Source organism: Pyrgilauda ruficollis, unplaced genomic scaffold (assembly GCF_017590135.1).
Source record: "Pyrgilauda ruficollis isolate IOZ18807 unplaced genomic scaffold, ASM1759013v1 scaffold24, whole genome shotgun sequence".
NCBI classification, from domain to species: Eukaryota; Metazoa; Chordata; class Aves; order Passeriformes; family Passeridae; genus Pyrgilauda; species Pyrgilauda ruficollis.
The window spans coordinates 4,971,063-4,992,255 of NW_024523648.1; the positions used below are offsets into that span (position 1 = coordinate 4,971,063).

General features: G+C 35.7%; 1 protein-coding gene across 7 annotated transcripts in view; it reads left to right on the forward strand.

Moving 5' to 3' along the window:
• The window catches only part of LAMA2 (laminin subunit alpha 2), a 334,884-nt gene that overhangs the window by 246,349 nt on the left and 67,342 nt on the right, over positions 1–21,193 (forward strand). For all 7 annotated transcript variants that reach the window (XM_041469664.1, XM_041469666.1, XM_041469665.1 and 4 more), the window contains 4 exons: positions 7,891–8,033; positions 8,550–8,648; positions 13,339–13,450; positions 16,757–16,919. In XM_041469664.1, the coding sequence (XP_041325598.1) occupies positions 7,891–8,033; positions 8,550–8,648; positions 13,339–13,450; positions 16,757–16,919 (517 nt within the window). The remainder of the gene's footprint in view (positions 1–7,890; positions 8,034–8,549; positions 8,649–13,338; positions 13,451–16,756; positions 16,920–21,193) is intronic.

Here is a 21,193-nt window from a genome sequence, read left to right on the forward strand (position 1 = left end):
AAGATGTAAGCAATGACGGTACACTATATCCAGCAAAGAACTTTTTTTTTTATAGAGAACTAATAGCCTAAAACACCACTTGATATTTTCCAGTACTGCTATCTTTCTCCTACCCTCAGTTTTGATACATACCAAGTGATTTTCTTGTATTTTTGTTTGGATTTTCTTCATTATATTGGATAGTGCTTGTTTTGAGCCTACAGTCTCATATCACTTAATGCTGCATGCTTACATCTTATTAAAAAAAAAGTAGCAAAGTCTTTCTAGAACTCTTGGACAGCCCTGTCTGAGATAAGGAATTTTTCTCTTCCTCATCTCCCCCAGGGTATAGAGGAACTAACTTTATTGTGATTTTTTTTTTCCTTCGATGCCATGATTGTTAAATTTAAAGTAGAATAATGGTAGAGCTCCAATAAGTCCACAGTATGTAATAATTATTAACCTGTGCGTATTTGAAAGTATTGGAGTATTGGCAAGGCACAGTGAGCTGGTTTAAATGTTTTATCTTTAACTGGAGCTTTTTGATGGAGAGTGGTGTATCTATGTGAGGGACATGTAACATCAAGAAAAGTAGGTACTGTCTACATTTTTTTTTTCCACTTCTCCGAAGAGTTCAATTCTTTTGTTTCTTAATACACAGAGGTGCACACCTCTCTAGTATTAAAATGAAATCGTAAAAACAAAATGCAAATATTTAAAAAATTAAAACAGTTAGAAAATAAACAAAGAATTGCTTAAAATGTCTGAAGGCATTATATAATTCAAGAATGGAATGCATGGCTTCTAGGAGTGCTTAAAGAAGAGACATTAGGCTCATAGAGTCAGGAACTACACAATGCAGAGCATTTTTTCACTCAGCCTAATGATTGTGTTCAGTTCTCTGACAGTCACCAGGACTTAGCAGAACTAAGCTCCTAAGTCCACTGAAGTAGGTGCTTTTGCATCAGTCCTGATGCTCAGGTAGAAATTATAGTTTACTGGGAATATAGTTACTGTTAACAACATGGCATTAATTCATTGATTAAAACAGTAGTGTACTTAAGAGAAATTTCTAATGTCCTGCAGTGTGATGTAGTTTAGGACTTAATTCTGAACTTACTATCTTAAGCTCTATTTTGAACATCAAAATGATTGCAACTGGAGTAAGTAGTCCCTTTGCTGACATAACTACCTTTTGAGTTCCATTTTGTGGTCTATATGTCAAGGAGAATTGTAATTGCAAGTTCATAAGTGTTACAGCTACAAAATTTTAAAATAAGGACTCTGTTCTACAGAGTGCCATCTGCATGAAAATTACTTCATTTTTCAATATCCTGAATAGCTCTTACATTATTGCCAGTATTATCCTCTTTTTCCAATCACAGACATGACTTAGTATGTTTTTTTATTAGTCTTTTACCTTATCAGTATTCTGAAAACTCTTTTGGGTATCCAGGATGACAGAGTTTCATTGTACAAAACAGCCTAAGTGCAAGTTATCATTTATAATGGTTTTCCAATTTGTTAATCAGGCTATTTCATTGTGTGGATAATAAGGTTAAAAATCCTATTTGTGAATGGAAAAAGCTGTTTGCAGGCAAATGAAATTTTCCACCTTTTTGCTCTGAAATATGTTATTTGCTATAATCTCTGATTTAACTGCAACACATTTAAATTTGAGTGTTGAAATATACCTACAGTATCTTTAATGACGTTTTTACTTTAACTAGTCAGTTTTCACCATAAAAACAGTTCTTCATATATGCATATGGACATTTCATTTGACCACTAGAAGTGAGGAATCAAATGCCAAGACTTCTTTTCTTTAGTCACAAAGATAAGAACAACCTATAGGAGTAGATGGGATGTACTTTAAATCTCCCTATCACAGGAAATAGTTTTTTACTGTTGATACCACATCAATAATAACCATATCATAAATTTCAAAAACTGCAGTTTAATTTTTTAGTAGACATTTTATGTGCCTATTAGGTCTTACTGTATGATCTTCCTCTTGTTTAAAGGTTCCTTGACACCCATATTACTCCACACCTGCCTTTGCTAATGCAGTACAATTCCCCTGACATGGTAGAAAATAAGCCTAGTAATAACCTTTGTAGCCTGTGGTGGCCACAGGTCTATGGCAAAGAGAGTGTGGCAAGCCTGGATTTTGTGGGAATCTGCCCATGGTAAACAGTGTCTGGCATGTCACAGGCTTCAGAGTGCAGCTGTTGGTAGGGATTCATTGCTGCAGCCCCTAATGTGCTTTAATAGTCCTTGTCCTGTCAAAGAACCATTAGAAACACCTTTGGGGCAACCTTGAGGTTTTCCTTCCTTGTTTCCAGAATACTGAGCTGTTCCAATGTGAGTTTAATGCAACTGGGAATTTGGTTCTGTATACAATGTATTTATTTCCTTTCATGTATCAACCAGTTGTGAAATACTCAGTAAATTCCCTTCTGACCAGCTTCGGTTGTAACAAAACCTTAAAAGTAAAAAAAAAAAAAAAAAAAAAAAAAAAAAAAAAATTGTACTCTTGATGTACAGAAAATTAATTAGTGTCAAGAGCAGAATCCTGTTTATGTTCAGTAGTTAAAATGAGCTGGATGCGTGTACCTGCTCTTGCTCATTTGCAGTTCCATTTCAACTGCTGCAATTGCATGGTACCAGTCAGAAGTGTGGAGAACTAACACCCTAGTTAGGCAGTAAAGTGGTCTTACCTAAAGAAAATACATTCAAATACAGTCAGCTGTGTTTGAAAAAGTATTTGTAAGTAGTATAATACAAAGTGATTAAGCTGTTCTGTTAGTATGGCATAGTTAATGTTAAAGAGAGTGAAATTTTATTTTGAATAATTAAAAAAGAATAACCATTTAAATAATGGATGCTTGGCAAATTCCATAAAAGGTCACCACACAGTGTGACCTGAAAAACCAAATAATGCAATAATAATAATAAAATCAGATCAGAGGGGTATTTTAGCCAAAATATTGTGATGATTCTTCTTTAAATATAATGTTTATAATTTAACATACTCCTTATCATAAGTATTCTAAAGATTTTTTAAGTGAATATTTTCAGTGAAAAGGTGGAGGGGAAGCAAAGAAGCATGCATGTTCACTAAAGTGGTCTGTTTCTGATCTAGCTGAAAATCTGTTTTACTGGGTTTTTACTTTTTTTTTTTTAATAATGTGTCTTTTTTTCAGTTGCTTAGTGCATGTCACTGTTCAGTGATGTGTTATACCAGTTGTATTTTTGAGAGCTACAGGTAAAATACGATATATATTTATTTTGAAAGCTGCTGCTTAAATAGGAAAAATTCCACTTAAAGATAAATAACAATGGTTAGATAATTATAGGTGCATGGCACAGACAGGATTCCATTCCCATTATATTCTTAGAACAGAACAATTTTGTTTTTTCTAAGATTCCATCAGGGAATGAAAAGTTATATCCAAAAAGTAGATTTTTTAAAAAATAAGTAATACAAAAGTATGGTTTACCACACATCATAAAAATTTCTAATGGCTAGTGGCTGGATTATTTCCCCTGCTAAATTAACCACCTAGGTTGTCCTATACAGATATTCACAACACTTTGCTGAGGAATACTTTCTTAAAATTTTTGGACTCAAACAAATAACTTTGTAGGTTCACTTTCCCTTCCCTTTTGAAAAAGTCAGTACCCAAAGAATAAATAGTGATGGTTGGAAACTAATTTTAATAATGCTGCCAGCATTCTTGTGTACTTGCAAGTATGACAAAAGTTTCCCCAAATCTTCTCTCAGATTTTGAATCAAGCCTTTAGCAATCATGCATTTTCTTAGAAATAGTAATCCTCTTGTGTATTTTTTGTTATACCTTGTGACACTGCACTTCACTTCAGTTGTTGAGTTTGTAGTACATAAAATGAAGAAGCCTAGATGGCAATGTTATGGGAACTGTGACTCTGCTCACTGCTGTGCCATATTTATGGAACAAAACAATCCTGGTGAGAACTTCAAGGCTTTATTGTTGTGTGGCTCTATATATTAGATGGCAAGTCAGAACTCGCCTTCTGAATGCTTTCAAGGTATCTGTCGTAACTACAATGGAGACTTCAGAAAAAAGGTCTTCTATGTTTTGAGCTGTGTTGCAACACAAACTACAAAACCTTTCCTTGGATGTGTGCTCCTGTCACAAATGTTCCTTGGGGTCAAGCAAAAGCCTAAATGTAAAGCAGCTGATGTGACTGAACAGGAAGCAATCATGACACAGGGAGATCGAGGAGATATTTCATTGTTAGGAATTTTTCCTTAACTCAGTCTTGTGAGGTGAAAAAAAGAAAAAGATCCTCAGCCTTGCTGCAGTCAACAAACTTTCCTCTTTATGTATTTAAATATTCAATATTGGTAGAAGAAGAAAATTCTATCATGAGATTCCTTTAATACCAGGTCTTGGGCATTTAAGTATTTGCACTCAAGACAGATGCTTGCAGTGAGAGGTTGTTTGTTTTTTGGTTTGTTTTTTTTTTGTCAATCTCTGCTTCATCATAGCCCAACACCAAGGAGAACAAGGGAGTTCCCAGCCACCAGTCCTGGCAGGATCAAAGTTTTCCCTTTAAACCAGTGAGGAGCTCCATGATGTCAGCCATTCCAAATTCAGAACTAGGCAGAGGTGCTGTCTCTGTGCTGTCTCTGTCAGAGGTAGATCTTGTAGAATCTGTGAAACAAAGCCTCTCCCAGCTCTTACACAGTGCTTAATTCAGCAGGAGCTGGGAGCCTTTACAGAGTGAGCTGAAAAGAAAGATCCTGTGTGTAACACTACATCTATGTAGCCTTGGACTAGCTTCTTCAGTGTTCTGAGTTTTGCTCTGTGTGTCTCAGCTGTAAGAATTAAATTTACGTATGTGTTGGGCAACTGCTTCTCGGGCTGCATAGGCTCAATTAGGCCATCCCTGCTTGGCCTAGAAGCTGATAAGCTATCACTTTTTCTCCATTTTTGTGAGAAAATGAGCTCCTGTTGAGTTTAGATCCACACTCCTGTCTTTCACCCAACTCAAGCAATCTTTAAGCTCAGCTACTACTGGTATGTATCAGAACCAGAAGATAAGGATTTCTAGATTATGAAAATGAGAAATAAACCTGAGTAGCTGTTTTAGATCCTGATCTGAGTATGAATTTTCCCATATTTTGGAGACATACTGATCACGTAAGCTGCATGAAACCAGCAGCAGTGGCAAGCAAGATAAAGCTTTCAGCTCTCTACTGGGGTTCTGTTTTGGAAGGCACAGGAAGGCTGTTTTATTATTTGGTGTGAGACTAGTGCCAAAATGGGAAAAATTAGGTAATAGCCAAGAGATTATTGAGCTAACCATAGTTCAACACTTTGTTTGAAACAACAGGAAGCTGATACTAAAGAGTCCCGACTATCGTCGGATACTGCCTCCCATCAGAGATTGCATGGTTTCCCTTAGACAAAAAAATTTCCTAGTCATAACACAGTCTTCTGAATCTTCACAGAAATTAATGTATTAAAGCAAAATTGTGTCAGATAATCACTCAAGGAACACATTGTGACTCGGATGTGTTTCTTTTATTGCACATTATGTTTCTTCGTAAGATGGAATAAACTTAAAAGAATTTCTTTTAGCATGCATACTTTGGACATGTTTCTCACAAGAGGTAAGTCAAAACCCTTAGAGACTTAGTGTGCATGGAAAAGTGTGGTGAAAATGGAAAATGCAGTGATTTGCATTAATTGCTTGTTGAACTATTGTAATATTGATTGCATGATTTGCCTCTGACATGCTTGCACTGCTGTAATAATCTGAATTTAGTGCTGTATTTGTTAATATTAGACACAAATTTATCCTGACAGCTTTATAGATAGACACAGAAGTATTTAGTCTTGCAAAATATAATCATGCTCTTGAAATATTTCCCATGGCTACAGTACATTACAGACTGCATACTGGAGTAGCTTAGTCCTGTCTCATCTACTCAGCTGTGGTCTCACTCGATGCAGTTCCTCTTTTCAACCTGATTATTTTGCAAGAGGTGTTAATTTATACTGAACACTCACTTATTGATTGCCCACTCATTGAGAATACTTCATCTGTTCATGGGCTGTTCATTTTTTTCTTATTGGTGTGAATTGAGTTTGTCTTCAACACAAAACAAATTTTTAGCAATTTATTACCAACCACTAGGAAAATTTTGAAGGTGAATAGATTTCACTTGTTTCATGAGTGAAATAATATATGGGGAAAAAAAAAAAAAGCCCACGGCAAAAACTAAACTATAAAGGCCAACTCTTTTCAGGTTCAAGATCATTTATTTTCATCCTGCAAAATGATTATAAGGTCTCCTTACCTTCTTGATCAGTTACAGAACAGGTGTTTGTTATATAAAACATTATTTGCTGTAAAACCTGCTTTTCCTTGAATTCTCTCAGGCTTCTTAAGGCAAGCACACAGATGGCAAGAACAGGGATGATAATAAGTTGGGGGGGAGGTAAAATTTCATGTAGGAGCATAAATCAGAATGTATCATGCCCACAGTTATTGACTGCAGTTCCAGTGCGGTTCAGTTTATGTAACAAAATGCTGTGAAAGAGGAGGGAAAAGTCTGCAAATGGAAGCAATGAAAATGCAAAAGGAAGTCTTAAAATAACAGTAGTATCTAGCCTTCTGCACCAACTTCTTACTACGATAATCCAGCATCTACCTTGTCTCCTTTTCAATCACTACTTGAGTTTCATGGTGTATTGAAATAGTTTACCTTTTTTTTTTCCTCTGTATTTGACTCTACTCTTTGTCTTTGGTATATTGAACAGCCAACAGAGTAATAACCATATTTAGGTAACCATGAAAACTTTAATGAACAGATTTAATCTACATGAAGAACAGATTTCAGGAAAAAAGAAGGAATTCTGTTTTGAAAATTACTTCTCTTTTCTACAAAAACATACACATTGCTTAGTGTGGTTTTTTATTAGACTGCCTAGCTTTGCTGAAATAAAAAATTACACGCTTGTAAAATTTTAGGTACAACTCTCCATGTCTCTTAACATCACCAGTGAATTCATTGTTTCACACTGTGCTTCATCTTCTGAAATATTTGGGTTTGCTAGCTCTTTATGCAGAGAAACAGAAAAGTATTCCCACAACTCTGTTCTAAAGGATGAAGAATTCTCCTGTCTGCTGCATAAATGATACAAGATGAGAATTTCTTGTGATAGTTAATCGAAAGTAAGGGGGGAAGGAAATGCAAACTTCTTTTGATATATGCAGCACACAACAATATTTTTCATCCTGAAGGATATTTGCAAGAAAAGAAGCATACATGAAAAGCTTATAAGCTGGTTAGTGAAAAGAGGTAGGAAAAAGCATTTTTTTTAAAAGAAAACTGTTAGAATTTTTACCTAGATGCTTTCAGCTGTCTGCATTACAGGTTTAGTATGCTTGGCCATGATGTTATATGGAGATTTTTTATGTTTTTTCTTGCATTCAAATCCATAAGCGTACTATATTCTTTATCGAGCTCCTTAGATGCTCCAAATTGCCCATCTGATCTCCAAATTGCCCTGCTTTTCCCAAACTTCATCCAAATTACCTGTATAATTTAATATTTTATATTGGCTAGTCCACAGTGGACAACATTAATTATTTCCTCTTTTTGTGGGGCAAACCTCTCAATTTTGGTCTTTGTGTTTTATATTAAACTGTGCATTACTAAATCCTAAGCAATAATGTCTTTCCTACTCCCTAGTTGTTGTTTCCATTTTTTCTTACACCACACATTTGGGGTACTATGTATGAAATCAGTGTTACCTCCCACAGAATTGCATGTGTGCCATACAATATCTAAGTCAAATGTCTTGAATGTTTAGCAGGAAGAAATGTTTAGCAGCTTTGTTGTTCTTTCCCCAGCTTGTGATGATGAATGCACAGGACTCCTTCTCAATGACCTGGATCGGCTAAACCAGATGATCCTGAGTGTTAACCTTAGTGGTCCACTGCCTGCTCCATATAAAATGTTACATGGTTTTGAGAACACGACACAGGAATTAAAGGTATGTTGGCAGTATTCACATATATAAATAACAGAGTTTCCGTACAACTACACTTGATTCTGTTCAACCTCACAGCTGTGAGTAGTTTCAGGGAAGAAGAAAAATTCAAGATTTAATTATTTCAGGCTTGGTTTGGTTGATAAATAAGTGTTACAGTTATTTATCTTTACTTACATTAATAAATAAATCTTGCAACAGTAATTTCTGAACATATCTGCAAGGAATTATACTTCAGGCATAGAAAAGCAATGTTCCATACAAATAGAGTAGTTTTCATGCTGATGGTCTATAAAATGATTATGTATTTTATATATTGTACATTCCCTACCATACTTACAAGTTGTGTAAAGTTGTCAAGATTCCTGAAAAAAGCCTGTTGGATGAATGTGACACGAGTCAGTGACAAAAGGGATTGCATATTGTAATAAAATGTTTGATGCTTCTTCTCTTCAATATTTGGAAGCACTGACATTTATCACATACAGATTTTTCACTCTCCCATCTCTTTCCCAACAGCATTTGCTTTCACCTCAGAGAGCACCAGAGAGATTTCTTCAGCTAGCACGAGAAAATCTGGATACCTTGGTGACAGAAATGGATGAACTACTGACAAGAGTATGTCTGTGATCACATTGAGGTCTATGGGTTTGGTTGAGGCTGCATAGTGACAGAAATCTCCTGAATATGCATTAAACATGAATGAATAGATGGATTATAAGATGCTTCTCAGTCTCAGTGTCTAAAATGACAGGAAGTACTCTAAAAATCTCTTTTTGTGGGCCAATATATTGACACATATTTTCTGCAAAACTTCCTAATAAGGTAAGAAAGCTTTTTCACTTCCATACGGATGACCCAATAATGATCTTACCTGGAAAAAATGACACTAAAGAGGAGGTGTGTGATTTTGGTTAAATATATGTCCTCTAGATTTCATTTCTGAGCATAGTTAGCAACTTCTGGATTTCAATAGATGTGCTTTGTACTCTTTTTATTACAAAAGTTTTATTTCAAAATAGACCTCATTTTGGTCAGTAAAGACAATGTCTAAGAAAATAATATAAATTGTGCCACCTAGTGGAGAAAAAATAGGGAAATGAACCAGCCTCGGTATAAATAAAGCTGTCCAAAGTACATTGATGTGAAGAACTACCAAAAGTCACGATTGTGAGCTGAAAGAACAAAATAAGAAAGATGTGGAGTACTGTACTGATCAATATATGCCACAGAGAATCACATAAGATCCAGGCAGTTTTAGAATCATGTCTCTAAATTGTACATGGCTTAAGGAACTAAAATTCTCAGATAAACTGTTATCTTTGTGTGGTTTTTATACAATTTTGAAATGAGTAGTGGGTAAGAAATCATCTGAAGTGTGTTTGCATATGTAGGCACCCACATGTGCATGCATACACCAGTACCTATCTGTATGTACTGACATTGTGAGAAAGCTTGCTTTTCCACTTCTGTTTGATCTTTTATTTTTCTGCAAGAAGCAACTGCAGTAGCTTTAAGTCTAGCTGGTATTTTAACCCATGTCAGCTCTACAAGCAGGGAAGATTATATTTCTTCTATTAATATTTCTCAATCTTAGGCTAAGACAGGGGTTTTTTCATCTTGTGAAGTTGCTCTTTTTAATATCCTTTCCCAATTTCTCCCATAGAGATGACCTAAAATAATGCAGATTATGACCTTCTGTAGACAACTCTTGGAAGGAAAAACATATCAAAAATGTGATCTTAATGTGGCCAACACAATAACTCCCCTATCACCACTCCCTTTTTGCAGTTTTTCATCATTGTGATGACTAAGTAGCCTTATGATTTCCATTTATCCTTACAGAGTTGCTTGGAGCAGTTTGTGGGGTGGGGTTTTTTTGTTTTGTTTTTTAATTTAGGGACTGGAAACTGGTGTCAGGTCCTACCTTTCTCCTTCTGTATTTGTAAATAAGAATAGTGTTCCAAAAAGAAGAATGAGTCCTGATGTCATGTGTTCAAGGCTCATTTCCAAATGAGGATAGAGCTGGTAACTATATAATGCCTGGCACTTGGAGTACAGAGTACCACAACAGATACCAAAGTCTTTCCCTGTATCTGATATTTGCAGGCTCACTATATTTTCAAAGTGAAACGAGTACTGATGAAGAAAAAAGCTGGTGAGGATTGGTGGGGAATCTATTTCCATGAAAAAAAAATTTAATCATTTTACAATAAAATATAGAAGACAATAGTATTTAGTCACTACAAAACTTTCGTGGATTTTGCTTCCCTGTGGTCTCTGTTCAACCACTGATCTCTTACTTCAGTGCAGCACTCCTTTCCCTTGTTTTACATTGCTCTGTGCTTCATTTACTTTGCCATATAGAAGATCCTCATGTCTTTCTTGCACTAATTATGTTTGCATGCACATTCCCACACCTACCACCAGAGGAAGGCCTGATATCTTCAGTTCCTTTCAATTCACTGTATTTTATCAAAACCCCCACTTCCCTTTTAATTAGGTACCTTCAAAGTGTTCAAGAAAGACAGGGATCAGAATCACTCATCTTGATTTAAATGCTTCTTTTGTCCTTGTCAACTTTTGCCTTTCTCCCAAAGTACTGAATTTCTCTAACTTGAAAATTTCTGGAAGTGGTAAGAGAAGTAACTTAGTTTGCAATAGCTGAGAATATTTTGAGAGAGAGCCAAGAACTTCCATCTGTACATGTCTGTGTTTGCACCTCCTTCTGTGGCCTGCAGCTCACTAGCTGGAGAAATTCCTGTAGGGCACTCCGCTCTATCTAAAGGAGTTCTTCAAGGCTTGATTAAGTCCTCAGACTAAATAAACATGGAAACAAAACCAAAACAAAAGAAGTATGTATAGTTGCTAATACTTGCTTATAGTTTAAATTGCTAACTGGCTACTCCAGAGTGGAGCAAAGCCTTTCGTGGAACCTCCATCACTAAGTATAAGCTGTGGACATCACCAAAGCATGTTCACTGATCTCAAATACTTTCTTTATTGATTTCTGTGGTAGGGATCTTCTTTATGCCCAAGCATTTTATTTGTGTCCAAATAACGTCTTCAAGACTCATTCCAAACCCTTGCTCTGGCTCCAATCTGCCTCACACAGCATGATTTGCTGGGCCTGTTTAAACTGTTAGAAGATGCTGAAAACTGACCTTATAGAAATGGTGAGCTGTAATAAGTTGGATATGTAGAAAATTACTAGGACCTTATTAACAAATGAAAACATTTAATTAGCCATGGAATGGCTAGCTACACGATGAAGGATGTTCGCCATTTAATATGATTTACAGATTAAAGCTAGACTATATAGTGAAGCAAAAGCCTATTTTTCAGCAAAGGAAATTCTGTCAAAATACAGAAGGCCTTCAGTGGACCTGAATGGGATTTAAGTACTAAAGAGAGCTGTCACTGAAAGGAAATGAAAATTGTTCAGTGACAGATTAATTTTCACAAAAATGTGGTACATGCTATTCAGTCATAAATAGAGAGGTTAAAGTGGCCAACATGAATTAGCATAAATGTGGAAAAAGTAATCAAAACTAAGAAAGGAATATGTAAGTTATAAAACACTAATTCTAGCAAAGGACTAGAAATATTATAGAGTATAATAAAACTGAATGTGAGTATTCCAAACAAATAAAACTCAAAGAATAAAAAGCTTCTTCTGGAAGTTTGACAATAAATAATAAGTTTTTCTCAATTACATGAAGAATTAAATTACATCAGAAATGCCAAGGAGAGTTAAAGCAGTGGTCCATCAAGACCATTTAGAATTTTTTGCCTTTTTCCTCACCCAACTGCCTCTTACAGCTCACTGTAGGAATATTTTAGTTCTGTATCCAGGCAGGTAAAAACGTTTGTGAATCTTAGAGGAAGTAACCAATAGTAAGATTAAAGCTGTGTAAGAGTGAAAAGACATGTTCTACTGATAGAGGGATGGAATAGAACAAACTCCCCCCAGTCTTTATGGGTTCTTAATTCTTCCTGTATATTTCTATTTACCTGAACTGTTTTCATATAAATTACTTCCAGCTTAAATTACTTTCAGTGTAACTACTGTGAAGTAGCCCAAAATTGTAAGTAGAATGATAATGCCAGGGATTTCATTTCAGAAACCCAGATGTAAAGTACCTTGAGGGCTGCCATCTAGAAGCTAATGAGGCAAAAATAAACGTGTTTAAGTGCTACTATTTCTCTGACTATTACTGAAAAGTGTGGGGTTTTTTGTAAGGGAGAAACAATTTGTGCAGTTCAAGTCAGGGATAACCTAAACTCATTTTGAATTATTGAACTAGCCATTTCACAGAGACTGGGAAATTCATAATGCCCTATTTCATGATTTTTTTTCGAATGTAAAGCCTAAAGGAAAAAACTAGGGTTTTTTTGGTTTTATTTGTTGGGGGACTTTTTGGGTTTTGATGGTTGGTTTTGGTTTTGTGTCATTTTTTGGTTTTTTTTGTTTGTTTGTTTTTTGTTTTTTGGCTTTTTTTTTTTTTCCTTTACAGTACAGCTCAACAAGCTTTGTGTCTTGAAATGTTCAGCTTCTTTTCAATTAAAAAGGGTCCATTTTTAAATAGGGACCTCAAGAGCTAATTAGAATATCCTAAGACGATTCCTTTTCTCAGCATGTTTTTCAGGTCTGCAGCAGATGTCTCCCTTTCTGCTGCTGCTGTGATTCAGTACAATTATAAAGCATTTAGTAACAGCAAGCTTAAATTTTACTGAGCACCCCAATATGTTATAAACTAACAACTTCAGCCATCAGAGCTGAATAAAACTATTCTTTATTCTTCTCTCTCTTTCTTGGACAAATTAATGTATTGATTTCAAGTTCTTCTTGCTTGTTGGAATGAACTGTCTCTTTGAGAACACCTCCAGGGAAGAAGGAAAGAGGTCACAATACCTGCTGCACTTTGTCAATCGAGAAGTACACAATTGTGAAGCTATGGAAAGTATTCCCTGAAGAATCTATTAAAAGGTTCCAAACAGCATTTCTTTAAGCAAAGATATTGTTAGTCAGTGGATAATTTCATCCTGATGTGATGTGCTGCTGCACACAAGTAGGGTTTCGAAGAACCTAAAATAAAGCCTTCCAATTTCCATTTAAAGGAAAAGGTAATAAAATTTAATTGTGTACTTGAACAGAGCATTTCATTTCCCATGCATCTGATCAATAATTCATTGATTGCCTCTGGCCTCAGGAAAGTTTTGTACATGTATTCAGCCTGTAGGAATATGACATAGTGCAGCCTTGGCCTGTTCATTAATTATATTTTCCCTGATTTTGTATCACCAGGCTACCAAGGTGACAGCAGATGGTGAGCAGACCAGGCAGGATGCTGAGAGGACTAATGACAGAGCGAAATCTCTTGGACAGTTCGTCAAAGGCATTCTCCAAGCTGCTGAAGGTATTGGAAAAAATTAAAATACTTGAGTTATTTCTCAGGAAAACTGGAGGATGGTAGGGGAAGAGGGTCAGAGAGACTGTGAGGAAAACTGTACTTGCTGCGAAATTTCATGTGCTTAAAATGTTGATTGAAGAAAAGGCAGTAAACGGTCTTCAAATCTGTGTATAGACTTTATATAAACAGTGTATTGGTAATTATGAACAAAGACTAGAAGAAAACTGAGCATATTCCTTTAGGATTTTTGCAGTTATCTGAATATCTGTAATGATAAAGTAACAAGCAGGGCTTAGCTTTTGTTTATTTTCAAAGTAGTTAAAAATATGTATGGATAAAAAGTTTGATGTAATTTTAGCACTTGGTATATTAACACTTCATCTTAATTCTCCAGCTTTACTTCAAAAATGCATTTACTTCTTGCTGTTAATGAACATCTGCTGCTTGGAATTTGCAAGTGACTCCTAACCCTACCTAAGCACGGAGCCAAAGTCAACGCTCTGTCTTCCACAGACTTCTCTGCACTTACACTGCAGTAAATACTTATGAGAAAAGGAGATTCTAAGAATCTACTCTTGCCTTAAGAAGCAAGACCTATGTATTTCAATCAAGACCTATTTATGTTTATATATAAAGCTATTAAATAAAATAATGGCTGAAAATATTAAAATAATTGACAAATACAAATGGGTTTTTTTACTTGAAAAATACTTTTCAGTTCTTCTCCAAATACTCACTGTAGTACTGGTTTTAGTAGCTACGCTTCTGAAGGCCTATGTCATTGAAAGGGAAAGCTTCCACTTTTGTTCAAGTGCTGTAAAATACATTTTATATTGCCTTTTGTGGAACACATCCCTGTATGTACTTTGGAAGTGAACTGAACAGCACTTAAGGATATCCTTAGGACTTGTAGCTTTGACAAGAAAAAAACTGTGGGAATAGCAACAAGAAAAAGTGAGCAATTTTTTGAGAATTTTTTTCAGGATGAATTTGGGATGATGGGCAAAACAAAGTCTTTGACTCTACGAAGTTTAGGCCCAGTGTTTGTAGCCCAAATAAAAATTTCCTCCAGCGGGTATAGCAGTAGGAAATACAGAGTTAGAAAACATTGAGGGGGTGAAATAAATTTATGCAGTACCTTAGAAGTAGACAAAAACTTTAAAATCAATGTGTTTGCCTAGTGGCCAAGTTAACATTTTAGGAATGCATTACATACACGGGATTGAGAGATACCTTGTGGGTTAAGGCATCCACTCTCCTACTATCAAAAACCTTCTAAAGCTCACCTTCAAAGTAATTTCTACAAATACATATGATCTGGATAGGAGACAGTTTCAGTACTCTTCATAATTGCCATAGTTCACATTTCTAGCAAAAAATATTCATGTTTAGTTTATCATCGTGTTCCCTTGCAAACCCTGTTCTTTAGCTCAAATGGAGGTTTTTTCCATTCCCTAGTACGTCTCCTCCTTCCCCCAACACCAGATACATTTGTAGAGAGAAATCGTATTCCACTTGTGCCCCTTTTTTTCTAGACTGAATCACATGAGTGTTCTCCCCAAATCTCCTACTCATTTTAATGTAATTTCCCTTCATCTGCTGAAAATTATCCGTGTTTCTGAACCACAGGTAAAAAGCATGATATGAGGATTCTTCAGTGTGTTGCTCTTCAGGAGGAGTAAAACTTGCCTATGTCAGCTCTCCTAATAATGTCATAATAGGGTTTTTTTACAGCTGGGTGCCACTGGTGATTCATAACACAGCTACGTCCTTCTCATTCATACCTTTCACCTCACTGACAAAACTCCTCATTAAAAGTGAGAAGTTTGTAGGGATTGGTTCTAATGACCATACTCTGACTGCTTATCCACTTCTACTGAGCTGATTGTTGACTTTCTGAACTTCTGACTAATTTTTCTTCTTAGCTACGGAATTTCGCTTCTTTGCAGTTCCTAGCCTTTGCCTATGTCAGTGCACCCAGACCTTTTACCACCAGTGGACTCTGAGATTTGCATTCTACCAAGACGCAAAACAAAACACCGTTAGGAGAAGGATAAGACTGAATATAAGTTTTTCTGAACCAAAGGAAAGCTTAGCTAACATATTCATTTTCTCTTTTAAGGTAAATATTCAGGGAGGTTACTCACTATTTGTTTAATAGAATTTTTTTAAATTAATATAGACTTATTCCTGGCCTGAGGTACCTTAGTAATGATACATAATGTAGTACATATAGGAATCATCCATGATCCATTTGAGGAAAGTGTAGTCTTTTTCCAGACCTCACAAAACCACTCATTATTAAAGATACGAATCTCAGTTCTCACCAGCTAATCAAAGACATCATTAGATTAGAAATTTCTCAATAATTTGCTCTAAACCTATACAATGTGTAGATGAAATAGTAATTTACCGAGGTTTGCAAGACTGATTTTAATGTCTTTAATTAAAGATTTAATTTTGAGTACTCATAAGTACCCCTGTGACCAGGAACAGTGCCATTTCAGAGAAATCAGTTACTTGGGAACTCTGTACCTGTGGAAGGACAGCAGTACTTTTTAAAATTGAAGATGGAGCTGATTGCCATCAATCACCTGGTTGCTTCTGAAAGTGGGTGTTCTAATATGTTGTGGTGTGCTATGGCAGAAAGATTTTAGTCCGCCCTTGAGTATGATGCCGTGTGTACAGCTTTATCTGTTTGGAATAATTCAGCTGTTCCAAACACACTTACAGTAACTTTCATATACTCCAACCTTCATATTTTTCTTTTCCATTTCTGGGTATCTTCTTCTAAACACATGAGTGGGCTTAGACATCTGTGGGTGTCTTTCACTCCTCTTCTACTTAATTTTCCAGAATTTCACAATTGTTTATTCTTCCTAGCACTGTTAAGTCTGAATGCTAAAAATGACATATTTTGAGGTTCTCCAAAAGTAATTTAAGCCTAATTTTCGCTGCTTGTCCTCCCTGCTCCTTAATTCTACAAGCAATATAACAAAGTATCTTCTGCCTGTTTTGAAGGTTCAGTGCAAATTCTTTCTTTCAGGGGGAGGAGCAAGGGAACAATGTATTTATTATCCTGGATATAAAAACTTCTTTAATTTATTGTGTTGAAAAGTGAACTATAATAAAAGGTTTGACGAAACATACATTACTTTCTCATTTGTTACTGACCATTGGATTATCCATCCTTTATATTTCACAGCAGAAGTAACCAGTGCAAGTTGTGTTCCGTTTGCTGATAGAGTTGACAGCTTCTCTGTTGTTTTTAATTGCTAGCTCCTTACATAAATGTATTTTGGTCCCCTGCAGCTGCAAAAGAAGATGCTGTAAAATTGAATGAGACACTCAGAACTCAAGACAAGACTTTGGAGAAGAGTCTTCCAGAACTGCAGAGTGAGGCTGAAGGAATGGTCATAGAGATGAGAAATAGAGACCTCAGTGTGCAAGAAAAAATATCTCAAGATGAGTTAAAGTGAGTAGAGAGACCCCAGTCTTCAACCTCCTAGTGACAATGTCTGACTCTTGTAAATGTGAGTCATGTTTGCCAGTCAAGTTTTCTATCTGAAGCTTACAGAAATGTGAAAGAAAGCAAAGTCTAATACTTTATATCTGTTGATATAGCATGTGCATTTTTGAAAATGCTTACATATGTGGAAAGCAATCCCTAGGAAATTATTTCCCTGCTCCACAGTACCAGCAACATTTTTAATTGAATTCTAATTTTTCTCAGTTTGTTTTTAGTTTCTACTTCAGACCTGGTGAATGGCTTTTGTACTAAAAATTTCATCTGGAAGCTTGGGGTTTTTTCCTGGAAAACTGGTTGGTCTAATAAAAATAATAACTGTCTGAAAAGTTCATTCAATAGTGTAGACATTATGAAGAATATATTCTACCATGTTTAGAATGGTGTAGGTCAGAATAAACCATTTCTGTGGCATAGTTCAGAAGCCTGCTGTTTGGTTATTTAATTATCTGTAAATAAATGTACATATATAATTATGTTGGCAGCTGTTTGTAAAGCAATATGCCAAATGCTGAAAAGTTACCTGACTGAGAGAAATACTTGGCTTGAAGTTAAAAATTCTGGTAGTTTGTTACATCTGTATGAGTTATGACCAGGCATATTTCTAGAGTTAGACTTTGCTTAGCTCTTCACCAGTGCAAACAACTAGCAGGGAATCCATCTGAGCAGTGACATGGTCCGTTGAATTTGTGATGGATCAAAAAACTGTCTGGGATAGAGTTATGCAGGCCTGAAAATGTCAGTTATCAGATGCATGCATACTGTAACGAGACGTAAATGGAATACAAAATTAGCTGAGAGTTCCAAGCAGTTTAGAATCAGATTTGTGCTGCCTTAGACTTCATAAACCAGATCATTTTCTGGAAATCCTGCTAGTGCAGTATTTCTTCCCATAACTGATAGCTCTGCTTTCTGTTCTCTTGAGAAAGAATATATTGCAAACTTATTTGTGAGCAATGTTTTATTGCTTTTTCATCTGATTCCACTGAGTCTCTTCTATGCCTTCTCTACTCACACACAGAAATAAACCAGGAAAAAGTAGAGATGAGAAAAATTTAGCCAAACATTTGAAAGTGCTGCCTGCTAATTTAGGACTGGATGGAGAAGGGCCTTTCAAACAAGGTGTTATTAGTCCTCAAATGCTATAGCCAACATGAAACTGTCAGACTACAATGAAATAATTTCCTACACTAGCCCAACAGCTAGAGTAGAAAATGCAGTAGGGTTTTTTTTGAGGGACAGAACTTCTCTCCTCCTTCCATTCTTCCTGAAATGTACAAAGTGAGTTTTTAATTTCTTGATATAGGAATACATTTTATACTAAGAGATACATGATACATTCATTGATTTCAAATAAAGTTTTATGGTTTATCTTAAGGATAGGGTTACCTCTTTATAGGCAGTCACTGAGATCCAAGAAATCCAAAGTCTCGGTGCTTTACAGGGTAGGGAGGAAAGGACCCTAGAGATGTTGTTTTCTGAAAATGCCTCTTGAAGGAAAATGTTATAAAACCCTTTAAATATTGTAGTAAGACAGTGGATAGGATACACTCTGCAAGAAAGAAGAATGAAGAAAAATTAATGATTCTTAGAACTCTGGAGGTACAGCTGCATGGGTGTGGATCACTGTGCTCCACACATGTATGTATTCTCTACACACCCATTTGAAATATTTACTTTTGAATAAAGTAAGGCTCTTGCAAGCCTCATGATCACTTTGAAGTAGTTAATCTTGCGTACTCTTTGGTGAGTTGTCTTCTGTCAGTGATTATATTCTGTTTTCAGAATTTTGTCCAAGAAAAGAACGACAGGATTCAGTGGATTCTCTCCTGTGTTTTCAGGGAATTTTCAAAACTTAAATGAAGAAGACAAATGAAGTAAAGTTTTCTTGTTTTCATAGATGGCAAAGCTTCTCTTACATATGCAGTTTTTTCTCTTATTTTCCTTCAAATTTTTCAAATCCAGGCTCTTATTGCCTTAGTGTACTGAAATGGCATAATAGTCAGTAATTTCTCTCTAAAAAGAGCATATAGAGAAATACACCAGTTGCTATTCTGATGTGCCATGTTTTTAATATTTATGAAGTATATCTTTCACTGTTTTATGACATTCCTTCATGGAATGTTTTCTCAGATGCCACTGAGTTGCTATCAAGGGATGCTGTGAGCCAGAATTTTTTCTTTCTGTTTAGTATGCTGAGTAGCTTTATTTTGGTGTGACTTTTCCTTCCTCTAATTTGTCTGGTGGCTTCTGAACCTCTCTGAATTTCTATCATCCACTTTCCTGGGAGAAGGACTTGCATAACTCAGCCATACAGTGTTGGAAGATATGCCTCCTACGTTTTGACTTCCTGATTGCTTCCTGAGATTTCTGGTTTTGTTTTTGAAGAGACGTTGGGCAGTTGATCACCTTATACATGCTATTCATGATGTTACAATCCTTATTTCTTCTCCTGGTAGGGCAATTCTAATATTTTTAGACTCATATGCAGTTAATGGATTATAATCATTTTGTCATGAGTTTCTAATCTTGTTTGTTCTCTTGCACTCATTTTGAGCATCCAGACCATTCAGCATTCCATGTGTTAGGCCGGATCTGTGATTGTTTCTTCCAAAACTTCAAGCATTTTGCGTAGTTTTGTTCTTTTTCTAGGATGGTATCCAGTGAAAGTAGCACAGCTTAAGTGTACAAGAGAGTATTACAAGAAATATGGCACAGTCCAGTCACAAAAAAATTCTAGAGTAAGGGATTGCATGGAACAGATTGCCCCGTACTTCATTAGAAAGAGCACAGCGAGAATGCACAACAGATCAATATGGAAGCGCTATCTTAGGAGCACCAAGGAAGAATTTTGGGGTAGACTACTGGATGGATAAGTAGTTTGAACTGTGCTGTGAGGCAAGGGAATAAAAGAAAAATCCATCTGTTTTGTACTGTTTCTCCAGTATTGCAGTGTCATAAGGGTGTCAAAATTTGCCAGAAGTGTAAGACAGGAGCTTCTTATAGAAGAATAATGGAGGAGGTATGAGAGAAATCCTGAATTCCTTTCTACACTTCTGTGACAGGGTGTCAATATTGGGATTTAGCTTTTGATTAAATATTTTGTCCTTAGAAGTTGTGAATTCAATATGTGAATATTTTTTTATCAAAACCAAAGGCAGAATTGATGGGAAAAAGAACTCAAATCCATCTCAGAAAATCCCAAAACTAAGATAACAATTTGACTTTCCTTGGCTCCGCTTCAGACCCTTCATCTAAATTATGTCCAGTGTCAGCATATCTGTTCCTCCTTTCCTATATCTTTTTGGTGTGCATTTTTTTATATTTTTAGAAGATTCTTAATGGAACTGACTACAGGCAGGCCAAATTGCAGTGTTTTTTCAGAAAATACAGTTCTTGCTTTCCACACTTTGGCATAGTAAAACAGGAAGAAAATCTTAATCTGTCCTAAGTGGAAGAGTGATAAATTTCTTCTGTAGTTATTATCTATCCTACATATTCCTGTTTACTCTAGGATTTTTCTTATCTCTAAAGCATCATTTTGCAAGTGCCTGAAGTGCCACTTTTTTTTTTATTTTCTTTCCTGCCCTTGACATATTATTGGCTTAACACAGTAGTGTTGCCTTAGGTGAAACTGGTTTGAGGCAGGCAGATGACAGTGCTCCAGTCCCTTAAAACTGGGGTCAGCAAAATCCATTAAAAATATTCCAGAGTGTTTTTTAGATAAGCAGAATTTTTTGACTACTGGAAGTCATAAATCCAAGGATCTAGGTTTGTTTTTTTTTTATTTCACCAGAAAGCATTTATGATTTTTGACTGTCTAGTCTAAAGCAGTTGTCTGCTTCAAGACAGCTTGAAATTGGCCATATCTACAAATCCTCCTCAGTTTGAGAGAGGAAACCACTTTGTTATATGTCACATCAATGGGAGTGAAGGAAATCTTTTAGACAAGTTGAAATGTTTCAGAAAACCTCAGCTTGCCAGTCAGATCTCAAGAATGGAAATTAAGCAAAAATTTTTTTAAAAAAAATAGTCTTCAGTGGGGAATATTTGAGTATATTCTGCTTCATAAATAGGACCTTAGTGGAATTAAAAAACCTCTTTTAAGAAAGAGCTTAGAAAAAACTGTCCTTTCGCTTTATTGAGCATGTGTCATCTCGAAAATTACTTTGAGACTTAATTTAATTTCATTTTCTTTGAGACTTTGAAGTTTTTCAATTTCA